Below are 23,844 nucleotides of genomic sequence, written 5' to 3' on the forward strand. Positions count from 1 at the left end.
ACTTATGACCCTGATATAGCTCCATATAAGACCAGCTTTAAAAACGTTATCTTTTAGTGTTTATATAGTAATAATGTTCCTAACAACGTGGTTCATCTATCATCACTTTGCATACGCCTAGACAACAAATAAAGGCATCGTGTATAGTGCATAGTGTACCAGCTGTACAGACACGCCATTTGCAGTGTCTCTTTTCCTCAACAGCAATACATTCCTCACTTTTTGATGATACTTTGCATGATGTGTTGCATTTCCCACGTTTTTTTCCCTAACACAATCAACTTTTAGAACCCATGCACTTCCCTGTCAGGTTACTGTTTCGCAGGGTAGAGTGAGCAGAGGAAATTAATGGAGTGTTACATGGGTCACATTTTCCACATCCAGCCCTCCTGTGGTAAACAGATCTAAGGAAATACACTTGTCACAGTGGAAACTGTGGAGAGGCGCTCCTGCTTGTCTTCTGCAAACTTTCCTTATCTTCCGGTAGTTGAGACTCCTCCAACACAAAGTCAACTGTTTTTTGGAAACGGGAGGCAGGAGGAAGAAGTGGGAAAAGACGGGATAAAATCGACGAGGAAAGTGAGTACACCAGTTTAAAAACACGCGGAAATGTAATAACTTTAAAGCGTTGTTAGCTTTTTGCTACTTTTAACCGTTTTGTGTTTTCTGACAGGGATATCTGTCGTCCGTAGTGACGCTGCAAGCCGTGTAGCGGTGGTAAAGTCGACATTTAACAACACTGTGAGTTATTTTAATACTGTTTTGTATTCTTTCTCAGCCGACTCTTTTCCACGTAATATAATTGAATCGTTTGCACCAACACACCATTCGGCACTCGGCAGCAAACTGATTTTAAAATACCATGAAGTGAAAATGGAGTATCGTTAGCCTTTATTTAATTTTCAGTAACGTACACTTTCAACTGTTGGAGTATAAGCCGTAATATCTTCATTTACACACATCTAATCACAGTTTGCTGATAATGCTAAAAACAACAACACCCATTGTCTAGGAATTTGTTTGTCAAATTATTATTTGTTAAAATAGCCTGATTTACATTTGACAAGACATGGCAGCATTTTTAAGCGTAGGCTAGGTAAGTGTAGCTTGAGCTAAGTGTTTTTAGACGAATTGAATATCGCCTATTAAGATTAGTTCATTATTACACCATCTCTATGACGCATACGCAATTTCCTTGAGGGTTACTAGGCGAGTTCCCTTGAATAAGTTGATATTGCTGCAAGCCTCCTCCAGATGGTATTCAAACAATGAGGAAAAAAGTGTCATATTCTGTGTAGTTTTGGAGTGCAGCTTTTCTATTGTGTACCTACTTAACAACAGAGGTGGGAAATAACTAAGTACATTTACTACTGTTCTTAAGTACACTTTTATTTTAAATACTTACTTTACTTGATCCAATGTATGCTACTTTGAACTGTTACTCAACCATTCAGAGGTACATGCTGTACTTTTACTCCACTACATTTATTTAATGCCTAAAATTTATTTTCAGATTTGGATTAATGATGTGAAATATAGATCAACACTTAAATAAGACTTTAGTCTGGAGTAAATTCACAAGCTACCCTGCAGTATACAAAGTAATTAAAACTAGCTGCACCTTTACTGGCTTTGATAACACTTGAATGCATCAATAATTATAATCAAAACATATCATATATGATTCTGAAATGGACCAATCTGCAAAACTCTGGTACTTCTACTTTTACCTAGGTACAATATCTGAGTACTTCTTACACCTCTGCTTACAGGTACAGTCACCTCCTCAATTTACGTTTCAAATAGGAACATGACAGACAACCAGCATGTTTTTGGGATTAGCCTTTTGGGATTGTTTATAAACTACAGAACTCCACCCGGCTCTCTGTATCCTTAGAGGGTGGGAACCAGGACACAGAAGCCAAGTTCATGTTGTTTTAGCCTCTCTTGCTCAGAACAAGCCTTAAATCCTCCACCATACTGCTTTCTATTAGTCATATATCATTTTTGGATCGCTAGATTCAACAAATATTTCGCTCCAAAGTTGTAGACCTTTTCCTCTGTCTGTTAGTTTTGTGATTATCTAGATTCCCATGGATATCCTTTTTGACTGATAGACATAAGCCTTTCTGAAAATAAGGAGACTACAACTCTAACTCAAAAACGATCCATCGCAAAGTTGCTGGACTGAGGCTTCTCTGTATGGAGGCCAACGGGAAGAGAACAATATCACTTAGTCGATTATTAGCCATTTGATAAGTCTGGCTCTTCATCATCGTCATGCATTAAGTTCCTCTTTTCCCTATAGAGCTCTGCCTGGGTTGCATCACATAGAAAAATACTCAAATGCATGTTTTGTCAGTGTTAAATCAAACTTTTGTGAAGTGTCCCAGTTGAGTTTATTCCTGATTGTTGGTTCTGCCCTCAGGAGATCTTCTTGATGCGACAGTCCCTGAGTTGAGCCAGTTAACCTACGCTGAGGGTTCCCGGTAACCGCCACGATGCTCGAGGCTGCTGACCTGATCAACCTGAACCTGGCCTTCCTGTCTGACTCTGAGCGGGAGAGGATCCTGGAGGTGCTGCAGCGGGACGAGGAGCTGAGGCAGGCCGAAGAGCTCCGTGTGCGGTGAGGAGAGAGCACTTCCTGTCAATTGTACTCTTGGTTAACTTACTAATGCTGTTTCCAGTTTATTCAAATCAAGGTAATGAACACAGTTTAAGTTTAAAGAAAATTAACATGCTTTTTTTGGGGGGATTTAAAAAAAACGTGTGTTTACTATACACTTTGTTGGAGTTGGGAGGCCTGTTAATTTATACCGGTGTTGTGTCAAATGATCTCACCTCTCTTAACTCCTGAAGAACCAGGTTCAATTAACTGCTGTTTCAATTCAGACGACACACTAAATCCGTTTAAGCAATCCCGAAGGATTTTGGTATCAGTAATAAGGTGTGGCCCTACCTAAGTGTGAGTGTGGCAGTTGTGCAATCTTACCTTTTAAGCAGGAGAGAAGAGCGCAGATATATTTTAAGTTACCCCAATCCAAAAGGGTGGGATGATTTTATTTGAAGAAAATGGTCCACACTTATACAGGGTTTTTACCTTCTCTCGTTACAATGTGACAATCATACCAAATATTTCATGCAGCGGTAAATTACTAATATGAAAACTCAATTCACAGTTTTACATTTCTTATTTTATTTCGTCACTCCCACTTCAGTTGTGACATTTAAATTCTAACTTCAACTGCCCACTTCAGTTGTGACATTTAAATTCTAACTTCAACTGCCCGCTTCAGTTGTGACATTTCAATCTAACTTCAACTGGCCCACTTCAGTTGGTTTTAGTAAAACACAGTCAAAACAAAACCTATTTGAGAGAATTTACCAAGGAAAAACCCCACTCTGGAGCTTTCTCCCTCTCAACCAGTGCTTTTATGCTGGACACAGGGACAAAAAAAAAAAAAGACACCTCCTTCATACCCATATTTGTGGTCAACTTTCCAAACCACTTACACTTTGTATATACCGTGCTGATAAAACATGAAATATAATGCATTTTCATTGTGGATTATACAAGATTATTTTGGATTATATTAACTTTCATTTTAGTTATTCAACTTAATATCAGCAGCTTCTAGTTTTTAATGTTATGTGTTCATGAAGGTATCTGATGTCTATTTCGGGATGTCTTGGTGTTTGTAGGCCTGGTTAATTGAACCTCAGTTCTTATTAAAAACCATGCAAAATGTGTCAATATACTTAAGTATTAAAAGTCAGATTTTATTTTTATTTTTAAAGAGTCAGATATTTAGTCTTGTTTACTCATATGAAAGTATAATCTAAATTAGTCCCAATACCCAGAAATGTTATTAGCATCAGTATATTAAATTCAAACATAACCCATCCATAGTTGCTGGGAGCTGAAGACAAATGTACCCAACAGGCCATGCAATGGATTACAAAGAGAGAGTCCATGTTATATGTTTTTAATATACAGATGTTTGCGTTGCAATGTAAACTACCTTTTTTTGGTAATTTAAGTATGGTCAAAGGTGATCCAGAAAACAAACAAAAGTTGTAAATATAGACCCCTCAGGAAGTTTATCATTAACAATTCTTCTTGTTCATTACTTGCGTTTCTGTTTCTCAGGAGCATGAAGACGGAGTTGCTGGAAGTGAAGAGGAAAGGGGCCAAACATGGCAGTGGAAAATACAGTCAACACAGTTGTGGCAGATGTCAGGATCCTCTGAGTCGACTAACTGTTTTCTCCAGCCAGTGTAAGATCTGCAATCACCATCTCTGCAGAAACTGCCGAATAGCGCTCCCCGATGGATCCTGGGTCTGCAGCGTTTGTGCCAAAGAGACGTGAGAGATTGTTTTGTTTATGCTCTCATTAGATGTTGAGAATACTTTTATATGAGCAAATATTGTTTCTGGATCGAAACTATTTGTCTTCATCTTTTATACTGTTAAGATTGAGCTAATCCTGAACTATACACCCTTGGATTACCTGGTGAAGATGTAGAAGTCACACATGAAAACTTTAACAAAAAAAGGCTGAGTCATTTCCTAGAATAGCTGGGCCCTGTAGATTCAAGCAACAGTCACTCAAACAGTTGTCGTCTGTTTGTTCAGGACTACTTAATGGTGGATTGGCTATTTTAAAAAGGTTTATGTTTATTTGGAAGCAGATACAAAGCAGACCATCATTCACACGGAAGACACTAATATCTAGTTATTTATGGTTATTTAAAATTGTACAATCGTAGCACGATTTGCTAACTAATAGTTTTATCTTTGAAAACCTATTATTTTGAGCAGCATATTATTATTTCCATTATCAATAAACCTGCCAATTATGTATTAGTTTAATCGTTTGGTATATATTCTACATTAAAAAATACTTTTATGATAAGCCTAATTAATAATACAATTATTTTTCTTCCAATCGAATAATCATTTCAGCTCTAGTATGTTCAAATTGAAAAATACAGCATGACAGGTATTAACCGTTAACCTTTTTTAAATGTGTTATTTTACTGATGAATGAGTGTAAATTCTCTTAAATTAAGACCTTTTATAAAGTATTTATATGGCATTGTAGGGATCTAAAGAAAAGGACAGGGGACTGGTTCTACGATCAAAGGGTCAACCGTTTCTCCATGACTCCTGGACACGACCTGGTGAGAGTCTCCCTGAAAAAGAGACTAATGGGTGAGTACATGGAGAGGAAGTGGTGGCTATCGACTGTTCAGCCAGGAATGTAAACGGCTCTCAGTCTGGGCCAAATGAAATGCCCACAGTCACTGGAATGTTGTCCCTGTTCAACAGCAGGAGGAGAGAAATACAAGTGACATTATGTTTAACTGCTGTGTTTAACATTTGTTCTGTGTTACAGCAAAGAAGCGTGAGACAACAGGAGAAGTGCTGTTGAGAAGCACTGACATAAACCCAGAACTTCCCATTCCTGTGCCGCGGGTCAGGCAGAACAATCAAGTAACAGATAACAATGGGTGTGTCTCTAGTTTTCACATTTATTTACACATTTTAGTGTTCTCAGAAGCGGATTTAGCATCTCTAACTTTTGTCATATTTACTTTTACAGTTCTGCAAATGAGAATACAGGATCAATTGCTTCAAGAGAGTCATTTGAATCAAAGGAGGATGTTTGCTCAAAGCCAACTCACAGTGACACGGAGTCTGCAGAGAACAACAGTATGAGCAGCCATAAAACAGACACTGAATCTGGCCATGTGACCCCGGAGCAACAAAGGTAAACCCCCTGTAGTTACTTTACAAAGTACAAACACTACAAGGTAACTTCAAAGCAACGTTAGAGTAAGTGTTTGGCCCTCTTCCCCCAGAGCTGGTAATTGTACAGGGGAAGTCTACCTTGTGTCAGATCATTTTTTAATACAAAATGCATTGTTGTTTGTTTCACCCTTTTGTTAAATACTTTTAAACAATTATATATAAATATAACTAGAGTGCCTTTGGATAAATTGGCTTGCAGTTCTACATTTAATAGTTAATAAAATAAAAAACAAGTGTTATAGTGGACACCTTAAAATAAAATATAATCAGTAACTGCAGTAAAACGATTGCTGTATATCAGTGTTGATTTTGTTAATCGAAACTATGACGATGTTTGTCGACGTACTTTTCCCTATTTTTTTTTATCTCAGAATAATACTGCACTTTCTTCAATAAACTATTTCTGTGACTTTATCAACATGCTATATTGTTGACAAAAAGACTTTACCTAAAAACGTGACCAAAATCTATTTTTTGGTTTACAAAAAAGAGACAGAATCTTATGAGCATAAACTCATGCATGGACATTCTGGGCGTGGTAGTTACACATTTGTCTGTTTGACTCAACTTCTTTACTCAAGTAAAAGTAAAGAAGTATGGGCTTCGAAATGTACTCAAGTAAAAAGTACACATAACTACCAGCTGTTTTAAAGAGTAACTGACCTCCCTTTATATTTATAGAACAATAATGTAATTGTTAGCTGATGGATATTTCGATACTGAACAACGGCAAAATGACAAAGTTTTCATTGGTCGCTCTTCTTTAGAGAGACCAGGAAATGATGGATACACGGATCGTGTTCAAATCAATAGGCACGCAATGACTCTAAATAATAATGATCACGCCACCAAACACAGATTAAAATTAAAGTAACGAGCCTGTTTGAAAATGTAAGAAGTAGAAAGTACAGGTATTTGTGTTAAAAATGTAAGAAGTAAAATTAAAAAGTCGTCAGAGAAATAAGTAGTGGAGTAAAGTACTAATACCAGAAAATGAACTTAAGTACAGTAACAAAGCGTTTGTACTCCACTACTTCCCACCTCTGTTTGAATGTAAAGACTTGTATCTGTAATGAATAAAGATGTATGTCATCCCACAGGAGAGAGAGCCTCTCAGGGTCCACTGTGTCCAGTCTGACGGCTCCAGTCAAAGCAGACATCGTGACAGAGGACAGTGCTAACTCAGAAGCTATCCATGTACGAATATTTCAAATGCCAGGTTCGTGTTTCCTTCTCAAAGTATTTTCTTTTCTATAAATGTGACTCCTTGTTTCTGTTACGACAGGTGCCGGAAATAAAAACAGCCCGAGTCAGCCCGAGCCGGGATATGGACGTTGATAGACTCTTCAAGAAGAGCATCAAACGAGGCCAAAAAAACCATGGTTAGCATTTGATATAACCACATGCAATGCTGTTATTCTACTTCCAGAATCAAAGGAAAAACATTGTGTGTATTGTAGTTTAACCGCTGGTCTGTATGTTTATAACAGAGACGATATCCACACTGGACCTTCGAGATGGATGTGACACGGCTGAGGTCTCCATGGGCAACAGGAGACGCTCTGTACCAGTCCTAGAAATGCAGGTACGAATTTCACTTTGATACTATTCTGTAGTGCTTTATCCTGAATCTATATTAAAGGTCCAATAAAGGCTTTTATATATATATATATATATATATCCAATTTATATTTCAATCGTTCTTCAACCTTCACAATTCTGAAGCTGACACTGATCAACACTACTTGCTTTTAGCTTGTTTCAGTTTCAGTCTTGGGACTAGGTTTGCTCCATCCTATTTAGATGTGCTCTGTTCTGTCCCCCAGACACATTACCCTCCCCTCTGTGAAAGATAATTTATGTGATGCAATGCAAGTATAGGTTAGCAAAGTACAAGTACACACAAACCAAGGAAACTCCTTTTATTAGGACGAGTTTTAGCTTATATAGGCAGTCCATATGAACGTTTTTTTTACAGATATTCTCTGTAAAATTTGGGTTGAGGAGTTACAGAAGTTAGAATTAGAGTAAGTCAAGCCTCTTGCTAAAACAAAACGTGTTCAATGGCTGGTCTATTCTGGTTCTGGCTCTTTTCTGTGGTGAATTATTTCCTGCCCGTTCATAAACCACCAAAAGGAGACCATCGTCATAGTTAGATTTTTCTGCTACTTAAATTGACTAAAATGTGTTTTATGTATTTTTTTTAAGAACCCTAGCCTGATTTTAGCTGACAACAAAAATCGAATTCTTGTGTTTCCACAGGAAAATGGAGAGGAGGAGGAAGATATTGACAGCTTGGTTAGCTTTCATAAAAGGTCAATGGCTTCAAGCTCCTACAGTCTGCACAGCTCGAAGGTAGAGTATTGCCATTTCTCTTAGCTCACATTAGTACACCAAAAGATTTATCTTCGGAACGCAGCTCATTATGTCGCTCACAACGGAACTGATGTTAGATAATCTGAACGAGCATCTTTGATCTCAGGATATCCTCCAGCAAGTGTGAAACTGATATGAAAAGGCCTTAATGTTTATAAACTTACCAAAGCTTCAGGGGACACAAAAGTGACTGTCACTCTGGATTTAGTTATTGACAGAAGCATTCTGATCTTTGCTAATTTGTTTGTCCCTTTCTGTTGCAACTCAGCAGTTTTGTGTTGTGCAAGGCAAGGCAAGGCAAGTTTATTTATATAGCACCTTTCAACACAAGGCAATTCAAGGTGCCTTACAAAAATGAAAGACAATCAGACAAAGGCATTTAAAAACAGTCATTACAATTTCTTAGTTTTCTTTATTGTGAAATCTGTTCTGCACCTTCATCACAAAGCAATCAGATGGTGTCTTCTAGAACATAATCTTAATGCCGCTATTTTGTATTTAATAATAGTTCGGATGGGTGGGTTGATTATCCATAATTACTGTAGATGGCAGCTGGCACACCCAGCTGAGACCAAGCAGGAATGACATCACGAAAGCTAAGCAATGTATTGCTGTAAGAGCCTGAGCCAAACTATTTTAGCCATCTAAAACATATTTGTGTCAGTGGGTGGCTTTGAAGATAGCAGAGATAACATAAATTGCTATCTGACGGCAAGGAAAAGCAGTATAATAATTACATATTGTGTACACTTAATTTAACTTGTCTTTTAATTTTGGTGTTTAAAATGTCCCGTGCACCGCAGTACATTCCTTAATTTCCATGCTGTTACACATGTCTGTTTCTCCTATAGTAAGTACTATGAATATGGATAATTAAGTCATACAATTCCACTCCAAAGCAACCAAACTATCCTTTTTAAAGTCAGAATTTGTGAATAATGATACAGAAATGGCTGATGAGTTTTCAGCTCAGGTGTTTGTATGTTCCTCCAGAGCATGCTGGGCAGCCTGATGAGTATTTACAGTGAAGCAGGAGACTTTGACAGTGTGGTAGTGAGCGGAGACCTGGTCTTCTCTATGAGCTACAATGAGCCCACCCAGAGCCTCCATGTCTTCATCAAGGAGTGCCACGGGCTGGCCTACGGCAATGCCTCGGGTCAGCTTTCCCATCCGTAAATATTAATAAACTTTTTCTTTCTCCAAGCGTAAATCACGTAATTTAAACTTTGGCTTTCGTACTGCAGATTGTGGCTCTGACACAGTAACATATTTTTACTGCACACACCCCACTTAGTGCTGTTAGCACAGCTTTGATCCGTGTGGATAAGAAGCTGCTGTGTTTTCAAAAGCCTTGATTATCACATCCTATTGGTGATTGCTTGAACTTCACAGGAAATTCAATGTCAACAGATATTTTCCAGTTGTATACAGAGCTGATTCTCATGAACTAACATATAATGTATTAACTTGCTCTCAAATGTAGAGATCTGTATTTAAGTTGTACGAGTTAAAAACGGCCAAATAAACACATTTAAAAGAAATGCAGCAGAGAAGTGGTAGAAACGACTTTAAGCATTCCTTCTGTCTTTGTGTTTCAGTTATGTTAAATGTTATCTACTGCCTGACAAATCTCGCCAGAGCAAAAAGAAAACCAGCATCAAGAGGAACACGGTGGACCCGGTCTACAACGAAACGCTGAAGGTGAGGGTTTATAAGTGTTGACCTTCTCCTGTTGACTTAATGGCACTCCCTGATTAGTGACCTTGTGCCTTGCATGCTGCAACTAATGACCACACCTACAGAGACTTTAAGATTGATATTGACATTGCAGATTAGAATAGCTGTTGTCAAATATTGATTTTGGTACAATGTAGAATCAGCTTAAATACAGTAGCAAACAATGCTTCCGAAAGGAAAGCTGGATAAAACCATTCGTAGTATTATTCATCTGTAATTTAGGATTTGCTCATTAAAGAGACTGAAGGGAAATATTAGGAAGATTTCAGATGCAACTTCTGATCAAATCTGAATTCATTTGATTAATTCATGTCCCATGTTTTATTTAGAACTCCCTTCAGCACCAGAGCACTAAAATAAAATAGGTTTTAAGAATGAAGATCAGCTTTTGATTCGTTCTTCTCCCACTGTCAGTACTCCATCAGCCGCTCTCAGCTGTTCACCCGCTCCATGTTGATATCCGTCTGGCATCACGGACGCCTGAGCCGCAACGCCTTCCTGGGAGAGGTGGAGATCCCTCTGGACAGCCGAGACCTCGACTCCCCGCACGAGGAGAACATGGCTCTCATGGCGAAGGTAGATCAGAGACACTGGATGTAGAACTATTATGAATTCTTAAGATGGCAACCTTTATTGAATTATGTAAATCTCCAGTGTCCAAACAATGTGAGAAATACCTTTCCTCCCTAAGGCTAATTTTGAAACATTGCATAGCTTCCTGTAGACTGTACGTTAGTAAACATGGATGTAATCGTACTAAAGAGCAGCCTTAAAGACGTTAAAATGTCCAAGTATACCTTGTGTGTTGGATGTCGTCTTATGCATTCGTATCTATTCATCCGTAATGTGCGTTACAGTGTAAAGAAATTATTTAAATAATTTTTTTGTGTGGTACTTTCTTGTAAATCTAGTTCGTTTAAATTCAGTATTTTTTTACACTTAGTATTTATCCTGTTGTCTACAAACCTGTTGAAAACTTTTCCTTTTTCATAAAAAAGCTGCACTTTTGTCTAGAAGAAAAAAAACGAATTGCTTCTATATACTCACTGTTGACCTGTAGATCAGAGGAAGAGTGGGAAACCTTCTGCAGGAATGTGAAACACGTCACCTCTGTGCACGTGCACTAGATCAAACAAAAAAAGGAGCTACGAATATAATATTCCTCTATAGCACTGTGAGACTGACCGTTGAGCGGTCCGACCAGGCAAGGAGGCAGAGGCAGAGAGTTCAAATATAACCCGGTGTAGGCATTTATTAAATCAGACAATGATTCAAAGCCTCAATATTGCTACCCACGTGCACACAGTCACCAGCAACAAGGATCTCACACACACTACCTGTCCAATGACAGGGAAACCAGAGCCTAAATACACACACTAATCAGGCCAATAAGACACAGGTGGGGGGGGAGGAGACAACACAGGACACCAGGTGAACCCAATCACCAGCCACAGACAAAACAGGAGGGAGAACACTTTCAAACTAAACCACATGTGCAATATTACAAGGCCCGAAGCCGTCAGTCCACAGTGACGAAGTTACCTTCGTCACAAGCACTACTGGAGGTTAAAACTGCAGTTTAAGTTTTAAATATCAGAGCAAAGCAAGTTGCATATTGGCTGTGAGAAGCATAGCCTCACCTGTTTACTTATTCATCCCGAAGGAACATGTTGTGCCAGAGTTACAAAAATACAATAAACACAGCAGTATGTAAACATGTTTTGCAAAGATACTAAGACTGTGTTTGAGATCATTTGGAAAGTGAGAGTCTATTATTTATTTCATCAAGCTGAAGAGCCTTTACCTTGAACATAAGAGGGGGGGTTGCTGTCTATGAGTCTAAGTGTTTATCAGCTGATATATTGTTAATGCGTTTTGTTTTATTCTACCATTAAACATTGTCATCAGCCTCTGCCACCAGTGTGACATGAGGCCTCCATGCAGGGCCGCCCCTGGCCAACTTGAGGCCCCAAGCGACATTGTGAGATGAGCCCCCCCCCCCCCCCCCCAACCGACAGGAGTGAAAAAAAATGTTTTGGAAACAAAGTAGGCTACTTTGCAAATATAATTCCTGTTTATTATTATTATTATTATTATTATTATCAACACAGTTACTTTTTTATACAGTGAGGTAAATGGTAAATGTGCATTTATGTTGTTCAGTATGCGTTTACAGGTGATTACGTCTGCATTTCCTGCCAAATACTAGCCTCAAAAAGATTAAAATATAATTAATGCAAATAAACTACTTCTACTAATAATAATAATAATAATCATAATCAATTCAATAATATAAATACTATATTATTATAATATAGTTGTAATATAGTAAAGACAAAACATGCTTATGACATGCTCAAAAACTGATATTTCTTAAATCTGTATTCAAATGTATTTCCCTCTGTCAGCAATGTATCAACAACTACACACACATTTCTATCAGTATTTCTCTGTGTTGAGGTTGACATGATGATGACTGTTAGGATTTAAGGGGAGAGGCTGAGCATCTCCGTGAAATGTGCAAATTGACATAAAAATGAATAAAAGGGGGAAAAATGCTCCATGTTTTTTAGGCTGTAAACTTGAACTGTTATGTAAGCCAACTAGACAGACAGTGTATCACTCTTCCTCCTGTACATTAGCAGATACAAGGCATCACATACTTGAATGAATGCTGGAAATAACTGCATCTCCATTAGCCTATATGCTATGCAGAGACTGCCTTCTTCATGTCGTGAATTGCAGCTGATGTTTTAATATGGCAATTGGCAATTTGACTTATACAACATTCGCAAGTTGTACATTTGACTCATACAATAACCCACCTTCGAGTGATGCTCTAGTTTCTTCATGTTTTTTTTTTCCCCTCTTGCTTGCGCCGGACTGAAACTGTCTTTTCGCCGACATCTCTTCACCTGCACTAGTGGCTGTATCAAAGCCGTGATTGGTCAGATGTCGATTCATTGCAACGGTGTCGGGTTACAGACGTGCTCCCCTTGTCACCTACTCGCACTCTCGCGTGTCAGCGGGGGGTGCGCGGAGAACTTCGCACAGCAGCTGAGGCCCTCTGGGCGGGGCCCCTGCGCAAGGCGGGGCCCCATGCAGCCGTGATTGGCATGTAGGGAGGGGCGGCCCTGCCTCCATGTTTGCTGTACTGTTACTTAGGCTTCTTGTGCCCTGACTATACAACCTACTTTCCAACAGTCAGCCTCTGCTGCACCAGCTTCAGCTTTTGCTCAGTACCAAGGAGAGCTGGTGATCTCCTTGAAGTATGTCACACCTATAAAGCCAACCTCTGGGAAAAAAGGTAAGACGATGATAAGAAGCTCTGGCTGAGTTTGATTCACTCAGACACACACTCTTAAGTTAAGTCAATCTTCTCCTCAGGCAAAAAGGCAGAGGTCGGGGGAAGTGGAGAGCTGCATGTGCTTATCAAAGAGGCAAAGAACTTGATGGCAATGAAGCCAGGAGGCACCTCCGATAGCTTCGTAAAAGGGTAAGTGATCAACTTTCCAGTCTTAAAATGACATTTTGCATTCACATAAAAGCATCTTCGCTGTTCAAGACTCACTCTCTTTTTGTGGTCCTGCAGTTATTTGTTCCCAACGAAGACAAAGAAGAAGACTCCGGTGGTGAAGAAGAACCTGAACCCCAGCTACGACCACACGTTTGTGTACAAGGATGTGGCTCTGGAGCAGCTGCAGGAGATGTGTCTGGAGCTCACAGTGTGGGACAGGGAGGCCATGGGGAGCAACGAATTCCTGGGAGGACTCCGCCTCAGCTCGGGAACAGGTCAAATATACAATTCATTCAATTTTTTTTTATATATTTGTCTTATATATTATATTTCTTTTGTGTGTCATTTAAACAATTGCTCTTTGTTAATGGCACCAAAGCTGTCAGGGTTAGTGGTCTAGATTTAGGAATCTACTCTTTTATCTATCTATTTTGTGTCTCCTCTCTCCTTAAACCTCCTGCCTGTGACCCGGAAAGAGTGAGCTATGAGAGCTATTAGCAAGGATGCACAGGACCCTTTCAAAGGTTTTTTTGGGTATTTTAATTAAAAATAAATGTATAAGGTGTCATGAACAGGAAAATCATAACATACAGCACAAGGCTATTACATAACAATGAACACTTAATGTTTTACTTGACTATGCCTTTAAATGGTGGCTCAGAGGCACAGATGTCTCATTTGGTTAAACGCCCGTTTCCTCCGCTCCCTTCCCTTGCGTCTCTTCCTTGCCTCCTCCTCACATCTCAGGTTGGAGGGACTAAGACGAGAGGAGAGGAATCAAGAATGACATTTTTTTTGTAATTGTTTGGTTTAGGTATCCTCTTTTACTCCTACCCCCTTCCTTAATAACTTGCGTGAAGGAAAATTAAATGAATCCTCATATCAAATAGAAAGTCATACTATATCTACTCTTCTAGTTTAATAGGTTTTATTGTCAAATAATAATAACCTTTTTGACAAAGAGACACTTAATTGCAAGATTACTTCTAAAGCTTCTATGTGGGAAAATTCAGTGTGAAAAAGGAATTTGCCATTTATTAATTTAAAAGACTCATTTTTGCCACCCGTAAATCTCATGATTGCCTTCATGTAATCTTCCCTCCTGCAGGCACAGTGAAAATTGGAAAAGCAGAAGTGGAAATGGACTCTTTGGGAGAGGAAGTGAGTCTGTGGGAGAAGATGATGAAGTACCCCGACTCGTGGGCAGAGGGCACTCTTCCCCTGCGCTCCACCATGGTGAAGGGCAAATGAGGAAGGCACCAAAAGAGACTAAAATGTAAAAAGCTGCGAGGTCTGAGACGTATGAGATTATGGATTTTTTATATTTTGCAAGTTTGTCAGCGCAGAGGCGTCTCCTGAAGTGACTAACACACACTTCCTGCTGAACATCTGCCTCCCTGAGGGGTTCGTGTTTAGCTCCGCCGCCTGACTGCAGACTGGTGTAACTTCAGAAAATGTGCCAAAACATCACAAACTCTGGGTTCATTTTAAGAGCAAGGACACATTTTATATATTTTTTTAAAATTCAGAATGTATATTTACTGCATTTCAAATTCACGCACACTTTTGAGCATTTAGCACAGAACTAGTATCGCCTTTTTTCTTAATAATTGTGTACATAATTATACTGACGCGTGGGAAAACCTACAAAATCTCTGGTGTTGCATCCAACAAATTGTATTATTATCTTTATAAGTTGCACAAAAATCTTTATTTGAAATAATTAAATGTCTTTATTTGCAGAAATAAAACAGATATTAATATTTTAACTATGTGATCAGAGTTGTGTTTACCTCAAGGTTTCCAATAATATTCTGTTCATCTAATAAAAAATGTTAAAAACCAAAAGACATGCTTAATCGTCCATATCAGCTGGATTTAAATAACCTGTCCACGTTAGTTTAATAGGCTTTTTAAGATGTGTGTGTTTACAGTTCTCTTTCAATTTCACATCAGAACAGGTGGTACTTGATACTAAACCAAAACACATATCTCACCTAAATGTATGTTTCTATTTTATTTAAATGTGCTTTTTTCGAGCTGTATCTTCTGTCTCCATTTGCTGGCCTCTGTGCCTTTCAGATGATTAGAGAGAGAAAACAGTGCCAGCACTTCAGTGTTGTTTGGTGATCACATCCTCCCCCCGCCGCCGTATGTCCCTCTGGACCTGGTTTTGGGCTGTTTGTCCTTCCTCATCTTGCGTTTAGTAATGCTGATGAGTTCATCGCTGTGGCAACAGGAGAGGTTTATTTGATTAGTCGCAGAAGTCCCTGTGGAGCTCCAGCCTCTCTCGCTCCTCTTCCTCCAGCAGGAAGCTGTCGATGTACGAGAACAGCTCGCCCGACGCCATCGGGTATATGAAGCGCTCCCGGTCCAGTCCCAGCTCGTCCAGCAGCAACATGCTGAAGTACGACCTGGAGATCCTGAACGATAGTCTGCAGGAGACAAAGTAGATTATTAAAACCCTTTTATCTAGGAGAGCCCAGGATTATTTTCACCTTCTATTTAAACTGTACATAACCCACATCAGTACTGAGCAAGGAATATGAGATCTTACTTTGTTGATTCAACCAAAATATTCCAAACTTACAACTATAGGTGGAGAGAGTATTGTTTCCCATGTTATTGAAGTGGCTAAATAGGTGCTGCACGGTTAACATCATCAATGTTGTGCAAATGAAATGTTTCTTTTTCTTTTTAAGAACAGGACAAATATTTTTGCTAAAAGTTGGATTCATGTTACTGTAAATCCTTATTTTAATATTTAAGCAATAATTTGGCCGACCCCTTGCAGTAACTATGAGGACCCCCTGTAAAAGACCCACGATATACATGATATAAGACTAAAGCTTATTGATACTTGATAGTATTTTTAACAGTTGCTGCCTTTTAAAACTGAAATAATAAGTTACAAATTAGGAACAGATTACAATAAAAACTCACTCTTATAAGTGATTATTATGACAGAAACACTTACTGTAGCTGAACCTTTATAATTAAAAATAATGTGATATTTTAATGCATTGGTAAACAGTGAAATCAGAACTGTATTTCTGTCCTTTTTTCTACCTTTAGTGATTGCCCACATTTCCCAGAGTGCTTTGTACTCAAAGAATGTGCCTTTAATACGCTGCTCTCACTCTGCTGTGTGTCAGAGAGACTGAAGAGATTTTCCAGTCTGGAAAAAGTGAGCAGCAGTGCCCCCAACTCAAATTACACAGTTGGTGGAAAAATCTATATCTCTGGCTCTTCTAAGGTGAACTAGTGCCTGCATGTTAGAGCCTGCTGCAAAATAATGTCTAACTCGCAGATCCTCATGAAAACTATAGCGAGATGGTCCTGTTTACCATTGATCATCATTACTCAGTGTTGTCAACATCCCATTACGGCTACCCTGGTGTTATTATCTCGCCATTTTAAACAGTGCTGATCCTTAACGTGGATTTTTTTCCCCATACAGAATCCCTTTTATTAGGAGGATCCTGACATTTAAATTCAGTAATAAGATACACCTTCTTAAAGTTAATGCAAATGGGAGTTATTTCCATTTCAGCTAAATAAACACTTTTCCCCATGACCAATCAAACGGCTGAATAACTAAGCGGTAAGTAGTCTCACTGTTACCTCAGACCCTCGATGGCTTCAGAGCTGAGCAGACTTTCTTTAATGCGACCGGTCTCACGAGGTGGGGAGCCCAGGAGCTCGATGACGGTAACACGTCTCAGGTCTAATCCACAGTCTGCTTTCTGTTTGAAACAAGAACAAATGTTTGAGTTATTTTTGTTTAAATGTCCTTATTAAGACCAGCAGCCACACATTTGCTCACCTGTATCATGATGTTCTGCAGCTGGTAGTCTGGGTCAGTTATGTTTGGACCAGACATGATCAGCAGCCTCCTCTTTTCATAAAACTGTTCCAGGAGAGCGGAGACAGTCTTTACATCCGATTGAATCTCCATTGCTGCAAACACACAAGTCACAAATGCATCATGCACCTTCTTCTATATCCTATTATGTTTTTGCCGCAAAACTGATATGCAACTTTAATGCGGACTCACGAACACACTCAGCCGGCTCTCCCGCCCAGTTGCGGTCGAACAGGCAGACACGAGAAGAGACGCCCCTCCTCTCATATCCCCCTTCACAGTGATATTCACATGTTGCACCGTAGTTATTCCCATCAGAGGAGCAGGTGAGGAAGCCTTGCAGAGGTGGAGGTAGAGTTGGACATCTTCTCACTATAGGGAGGACAAAGTGGAAATAAGAAATCAAACGTGTCATCCAGGTATAATGCTCTCTTTTCATTACCGAACATGCCTATTGGGCCAAGGCTCAGGGGTCTCAAGGATCAGGGTCCCCCAAGAGTCTTCCTACAATATGATACATAAAGGGACACATCCCAACTACATAGAGACTCAATGTGTCCATAATGAAACATTAAACAACTATCAAGAGATGTAAAACAGCTGTAACGAGACATGAAACCGCAGAGAGACTCAAAAGGACAATTAAGAGACACAGAGCAACCGCAAAGACACGCAAAACAACTACTAACTGATGCTAAATTACCGCAGACACAAAAAAAGACAGAACAGCTACAAAGAAACAATATAACAATTCTGCAAAACTATCACAAAGACAAGAAAAATGGACACAAAGACTGACAAAATGACCACAAAAAGATACACAAAAGCACAATAGAAAGAGGCTAAACATTGATAAAGTCAAATGTAGTGTGACTTGCTCCCATAAAGAAGATGTTGAGGGGCCTTCCGCATGTCTGTGCCCAGGGGAACATTGTCTCATTGTGTGTCTATTAGTTTATATTTAAACTCACTATAAGTCAACTCACCCTCAACACGTACAATAAACTTGCAGGCGGCTCTGTTCCTGGCTTGATCGTACACTTTGTATCGGATAATGCTCGCTCCCTCTTTAAAGTCGGTGCGCGGCCCCTGGCCAACAAGAATCACACTGCAGAGAGACGGAGGAGAGTTTAATCCATTATAAATAGGAACAGGAAAGGGAGGCAAAGGAAAGGAGCAACATACTCAAGGGATTTATCAGCAGTATCTGTTGCTTTGGGCGGGTCCCAGGTCACCATGGCAGTGAGTTTTCCAGGCTCGGCAACCTTGAGTCTGGACGGAGGACATTTGATCTTTGGAGGGTCAGTATCTGGAATAAACAATAGGGAAATTACAGCATTTACATTTTGCCAGAAAGGAAATCCCCCCTAACTGTAAGAGTCTGATAGAGCGGAATATGAAAACTCAAAGACAGCAGAACGCAGCTCTGGATTCAGTCCAGAGAACAGAGGAAATGTGCGTGTTGTGTGACTGCTAAACACACACACACTGGATTGTGAAAGAATAATAAAAAGGAGACCAGAGACCAGTGGTGGAAGAAGTATTCAGATACTAAAGTAAAAAGAGTGATACCATACTTTAAGAATAGTCTTTATTCATTTAAAAAGTCATGCATTGAAGATGTTATTCAAGTAGTAGGTACAATTAAAAAATATATATAATACACTATTAATAGCAAACTTACTCAAGGCAGAAGAATGGCCCCTTTGAGTGTTATACTATCATATATTTTACCATTAGGTTAAAAAAAAAGCCAGATTGTACTTGGTGGAGCTCATTTTTTAGCTTTATTAGAAATTATGCTGCTGATTTTTTTCTCCATTACTTGATTGTTAGGTGAAAAATGCCCTAACAAGCACCAATACCTCAAACTTCCCAAAGTGACACCTTCAAAGTGTTTGTTTTGTCCAACCAACTGTAAACAAAAAACTCAACATAATAAAAACAAATCTAAATTCAGAACATATTCACTTAAAAATAATAATCAAACAATTTTTCTAGAAAACAGAAAAAAAACTCAAGTACAAATACCTAAAATCATACTTAATTTCAGTACTCGTAGTATATGTACTTTGATACATTACATTCCACCTCTGATAGCAACACAGATGGCCTTAATTAAGCTCCACGTGATGGCATTAAGTTAAACCTCTTGCTGACGGTTCAGTTAAGAATTTTGGGTTCACACATCTGGTTATATTTACATGTAGATAGAAAGACCTCCATGATGTACCTTCACAATTTGGCTGGCCTCCGCTCCACGACCCCCGGCGCGCACAGGTGCGGGAGTGTTGCTCCTCGATGCGATAGCCCGCGTCGCAGGTGAAGTCACACCTCGAGTCCACCATGAAGCCGTGGGAGCAGGTGTACCTGCCGTGGGGGATTAGGGGCAGCACATGGCATCGCATCTCTGAAGGGGAATCAATGCACATACAGCATGTTGAGTGTAAGGGTAAAAAAAGAACAGAATCGAAATTTATTTTAAAGGTCACATGTCATGGCTATTTCCACTGATCATAATTCCATTGTTGTGGTCTACTAGAATAGATTTATACTGTGCAATTTTCCAAACTCACATTGGTTTCTTATATACAGCATCTCTGTAAAGTATGTGTATTCACTCTCTCCACTAAACGGCTCGTTGCAGCTCTCCCCCCCTCCCTGTGAGCACAGTGTGCTCCGATTGGTCGGGACGTTGTGAATCGCCGCTAAGCTCCGTGGAGGTGTGATTTCCTTGTTTAGGATACACAGCGAAACACAGCCAAACTCACCCTGAGCACACACAAAGTCACAGCCGAAGTAAAAACAATAAGTGTGGCTTGATATTGAGTAAGAAAAAGGTTGATACACGCTGTGAGAATGGGTCTGCAGAGAGAATTTCGCCGCGATCCCAACTGTCTGTTATCAGCCTGCAGCCCGGAGGAGAGATCAGCTGAGCTGCATGCACTGAGTGTATGAGGAAGTCCGTGGATTGGTCAATTTGGACCAATCAGCGGGGGCTTAACAACGGCTCCGCGGACGTAACGTAACGGCTCCACGGATTGGTCCATGTCGTTCCAGGGACGACATGACATCATGATGTACCCGGAAGAATCAAATGGACAGTGACGTTTCTCCAACGAGGCGTTTTGGGGAGGTATTTTCTGTTTTAGAGTTTTACTCCCTACATGGTGTACTTTGAGGGTTTTGACTCTGCAGACCGTTTACATGCATAAAAACCTTCATAACACACAAGGGGACGGGTAATAACCTGAAAAGCATGACATGTGACCTTTAAGGTGAGACACCCCAGGTGAATAGGGTAATTTTTTTTAACTTAAAGGTCACATGTCATGGCCATTTCCACTGATCATAATTCCATTGTTGAGGTCTACTAGAATAGATTTATACTGTGCATTTTTCCAAACTCACATTGGTTTCGCATACAGCATCTCTGTAAAGTATGTGTATTCACTCTCTCCACTAAACGGCTCGTTGCAGCTCTTGCCCCCCCCCCTCCCTGTGAGCCCAGTGTGCTCCGATTGGTCGGGACCAGTCAGGACGTTGTGAATCGCGCTAAGCTCCGTGGAGGTGTGATTTCCTTGTTTAGGATACACAGCGAAACACGGCCAAACTCACCCTGAGCACACACAAAGTCACAGCCGAAAGTAAAAACAATAAGTGTGGCTTGATATTGAGTAAGAAAAAGGTTGATACACGCTGTGAGAATGGGTCTGCAGAGAGAATTTCGCTGCGATCCCGACTGTCTGTTATCAGCCTGCAGCCAGGGAGGAGAAATCAGCTGAGCTGCATGCACTGAGTGAGTGTGTGAGGAAGTCCGTGGATTGGTAAATTTGGACCAATCGGGGGGGGGATTTTGGACCAATCGGGGGGGGGCTTAACGTAACGGCTGCGCGGACGTAACGTAACGGCTCCACGGATTGGTCCATTTCGTTCCGGGGACCACATGATATCATGATGTACCCAGAAGAATCAAATGGACAGTGACGTATCTTCAACGAGGCGTTTTGGGGAGATATTTTCTGTTTTAGAGTTTTACTCCCTACATGGTGTACTTTGAGAGTTTTGACTCTGCACACCATTTACATGCATAAAAACCTTCATAACACACAAGGGGACGGGTAATAACTGGAAAAGCATGACATGTCACCTTTAAAGATATCAGCTAGAAATTTCTCCAGTTAATTACTTACAATAAGGCAATTGTTTTTTGTATTACAAGTGTTCTGAAATAGCATGTTTAAATATGCAAATTATCCATTATCTCATTAAATATGTACATGTTAACACATTTCAGGAATTGAAATCTGAACTTTGGATAAAGCCAGGTTCAAAATTCTTGTTTCATTTTGTAGTCATATTAGTATCTAAGGCTCTTACACAAGGGATATTGGATATCTCTTTGTATCACTCCATAAATCAGAAAATACTGTCAACAGCCCTAAAATATCAATTGTTGCCATGTTTTTAGGTATACAATGTTGTATAATTCAGGCTATGAATGATATATGAACAAACCCTTCTGTAAAAGCCTTCATAATATTGATAGGAATATAACTGGAAGGTTTGGTGTATCTACGTGCTACTGAAGTTGACATTTCGAACTCCGAGTAGGAGAAAAAACTCATTTTGAGAAAACGACCTTTAAAGATTGCAGTGAGGCGCGAGCTAAACCCTCCTGTCCTTTAGATGACAGACACACTCCGTGCAGGTATTTCATGTTCGGGGTAATTTGTTTTTTGTATAACCTTGCTTCGTGCAAGTGACAATTGTTGTCGTCTTCTCTGTGAACTTTTTTTTCGCCGTTCTTTTGCCATTTTGAGATTTCAATTTCTATTGGAAAGCTAACCAGGAAGTGTTTTAGCACACCACGTGACGCATCTGAACGAATTACGTTGTCAGAAATTGACACCAGCCAATGAGATTTCGTTTCTTGGTTTAAGACCCCTTTGTACTTTCACGATTGGTTGCTGATACAAAGAAAATGACCATATTTGGATCTGATGATATTGTGCAGGAGAGACACAGCTTTCCAACGCCATCTCTGTTGACATGGTGCACACAGCGGTCGCGGTACTTTATGTTACGTTAGAATGCTAACTGTTGGTGAATTTAGGAGAAATCTACGGACGCAAATAGACAAACTATAGTAAAATAAACACTTAAATGTGTATTTTGTACGTTTTCCTTCCAAAAGCCTGAAAGAAAACATGTTATCGAATCAAAATAGCACAAAATCTCAACATTGACCAGTAGGCCTACTTGAAAAACGATGTTTTTGCCTGCGGTGTCTCGCCTTAAATAATGAGGCTGGCAGAGGTGAACAAGTCACTGTTTTGCAAGTCATGAGTCATATGACATTTCCTAAACTTTGGGTTTTAGGTTTCAAACAATTAAGTATGCCTTTTTCACCAAGAGATGTACCCACATGTTTATAAATTTTTTGGTTTCCCACAAAAATATCTTTGGTATTTTTCCAATTGGCGTTTGTTTTTAAAGGAAAATAAATGTCCAAAGACAGCTGATTATTGTATCTTTAGCACATTTCAATCAAACAGAAGTTAATTTGCTTGGGACAATTTTTTGCAGTGGATTAATACGAATTATGTGCATTAGGAATATCTTTACTGCAGTAGGATAGTCGCATAATAAAATACAGTGTCCATGTTTGTGGTAATCAGGGAATATGTCAATCAGTGCAATATATTGTATTTAATTGAATGTAGAATACCATCAGATTCATCCTCATATAAGAATGTAAAGTCTGTACTCCCACATACTGCGGCAGAAGGAGGTCCCAGACCAGCGCCGGCTGGGGAGGCACGTAATAGAGCCCTTCCCGATCAGTCTGTATCCTCGGTCGCAGCTCATCTCACAGCGAGTGTCCAGCGTGCTCCTGTAGGCCCGCCCCCGGGGGGAGTGGCAGGTCACCTCTCCGTTAGTGAGGCCCGGGGAATGACACCAGTGAGGGTCTGTGTATAAAGAGAAAACAAATCCAAACCTGATTGTGTTAAGCACTTATGGTTGAGGTTACTAAAGTTCATTCTGTGGTTGGCAATTGTGTCTATAATGGGGGTCAGATATTCTATACATGTATCTCTTATTCCTCACAAAATTGTATTATTTTACTTTTACAATAGGAATATGAGCATGTGTACACATTGACTCAAGAGGGGTAGAATACCATTTGTGATGGTGTGTATACAAATGAGTAGCACTGAATAAAGTTAATGTTTTTGGTTGAAAGACATGACAAAAAAAATTCTATCTTGCTCAAGGAATGCTTCATTCTCAAATAAATATTTGTATATCAATTATTAATCTAATATTACCTTTAATTCTTGAGGAAAATTGAGAAAGTTCTTCATGAATTGAAGTGAATTGAGGCCACGTTTAGCATTGGCCCAACTCTAACACAATTATGGCAGTCTTGTGTCATTTGCTCACAGCTTCCCAAAACACTTCAGAAATCAATCAATCAATCAATGTTTATTTATATAGCCCAATATCACAAATGTTACATTTGTCTCAGTG

At 39.6% G+C, this 23,844-nt stretch overlaps 2 protein-coding genes across 3 annotated transcripts in view; one reads left to right on the forward strand and one right to left on the reverse strand.

Annotated features, from left to right (window-relative positions):
• Positions 1-243: 243 nt before the first annotated feature.
• On the forward strand, positions 244-15,214 carry sytl4 (synaptotagmin-like 4). 2 transcript variants are annotated; one of them, XM_034092590.2, is made up of 19 exons: positions 244-579; positions 674-741; positions 1,735-1,772; positions 2,429-2,626; positions 4,151-4,366; positions 5,106-5,215; positions 5,400-5,514; positions 5,607-5,774; positions 6,916-7,012; positions 7,101-7,197; positions 7,306-7,400; positions 8,078-8,170; positions 9,185-9,363; positions 9,790-9,892; positions 10,343-10,504; positions 13,133-13,235; positions 13,316-13,424; positions 13,521-13,720; positions 14,554-15,214. In XM_034092590.2, exons 4-19 carry the CDS (start codon positions 2,502-2,504, stop codon positions 14,694-14,696), a joined length of 2,115 nt encoding a protein of 704 aa, XP_033948481.1. In that variant the 5' UTR covers positions 244-579; positions 674-741; positions 1,735-1,772; positions 2,429-2,501; the 3' UTR covers positions 14,697-15,214. The 2 variants fall into 2 exon arrangements, with proteins under 2 accessions (XP_033948481.1, XP_033948480.1); XM_034092589.2 differs by lacking the exon at positions 1,735-1,772.
• Positions 15,215-15,443: 229 nt separating this feature from the next.
• Positions 15,444-23,844, reverse strand: part of srpx2 (sushi-repeat containing protein X-linked 2) — a 12,028-nt gene continuing 3,627 nt past the window's right edge. Inside the window, exons 3-10 of the mRNA XM_034092591.1 lie at positions 23,091-23,282; positions 19,544-19,720; positions 18,496-18,619; positions 18,297-18,418; positions 17,503-17,682; positions 17,272-17,405; positions 17,070-17,191; positions 15,444-15,880 (exon numbers count right to left, since the gene is read on the reverse strand). Of these exons, the coding sequence (XP_033948482.1) occupies positions 15,700-15,880; positions 17,070-17,191; positions 17,272-17,405; positions 17,503-17,682; positions 18,297-18,418; positions 18,496-18,619; positions 19,544-19,720; positions 23,091-23,282 (1,232 nt within the window). The 3' untranslated portion in view covers positions 15,444-15,699. The remainder of the gene's footprint in view (positions 15,881-17,069; positions 17,192-17,271; positions 17,406-17,502; positions 17,683-18,296; positions 18,419-18,495; positions 18,620-19,543; positions 19,721-23,090; positions 23,283-23,844) is intronic.

This window comes from Pseudochaenichthys georgianus, chromosome 10, assembly GCF_902827115.2.
Source record: "Pseudochaenichthys georgianus chromosome 10, fPseGeo1.2, whole genome shotgun sequence".
Lineage (NCBI taxonomy): Eukaryota > Metazoa > Chordata > Actinopteri > Perciformes > Channichthyidae > Pseudochaenichthys > Pseudochaenichthys georgianus.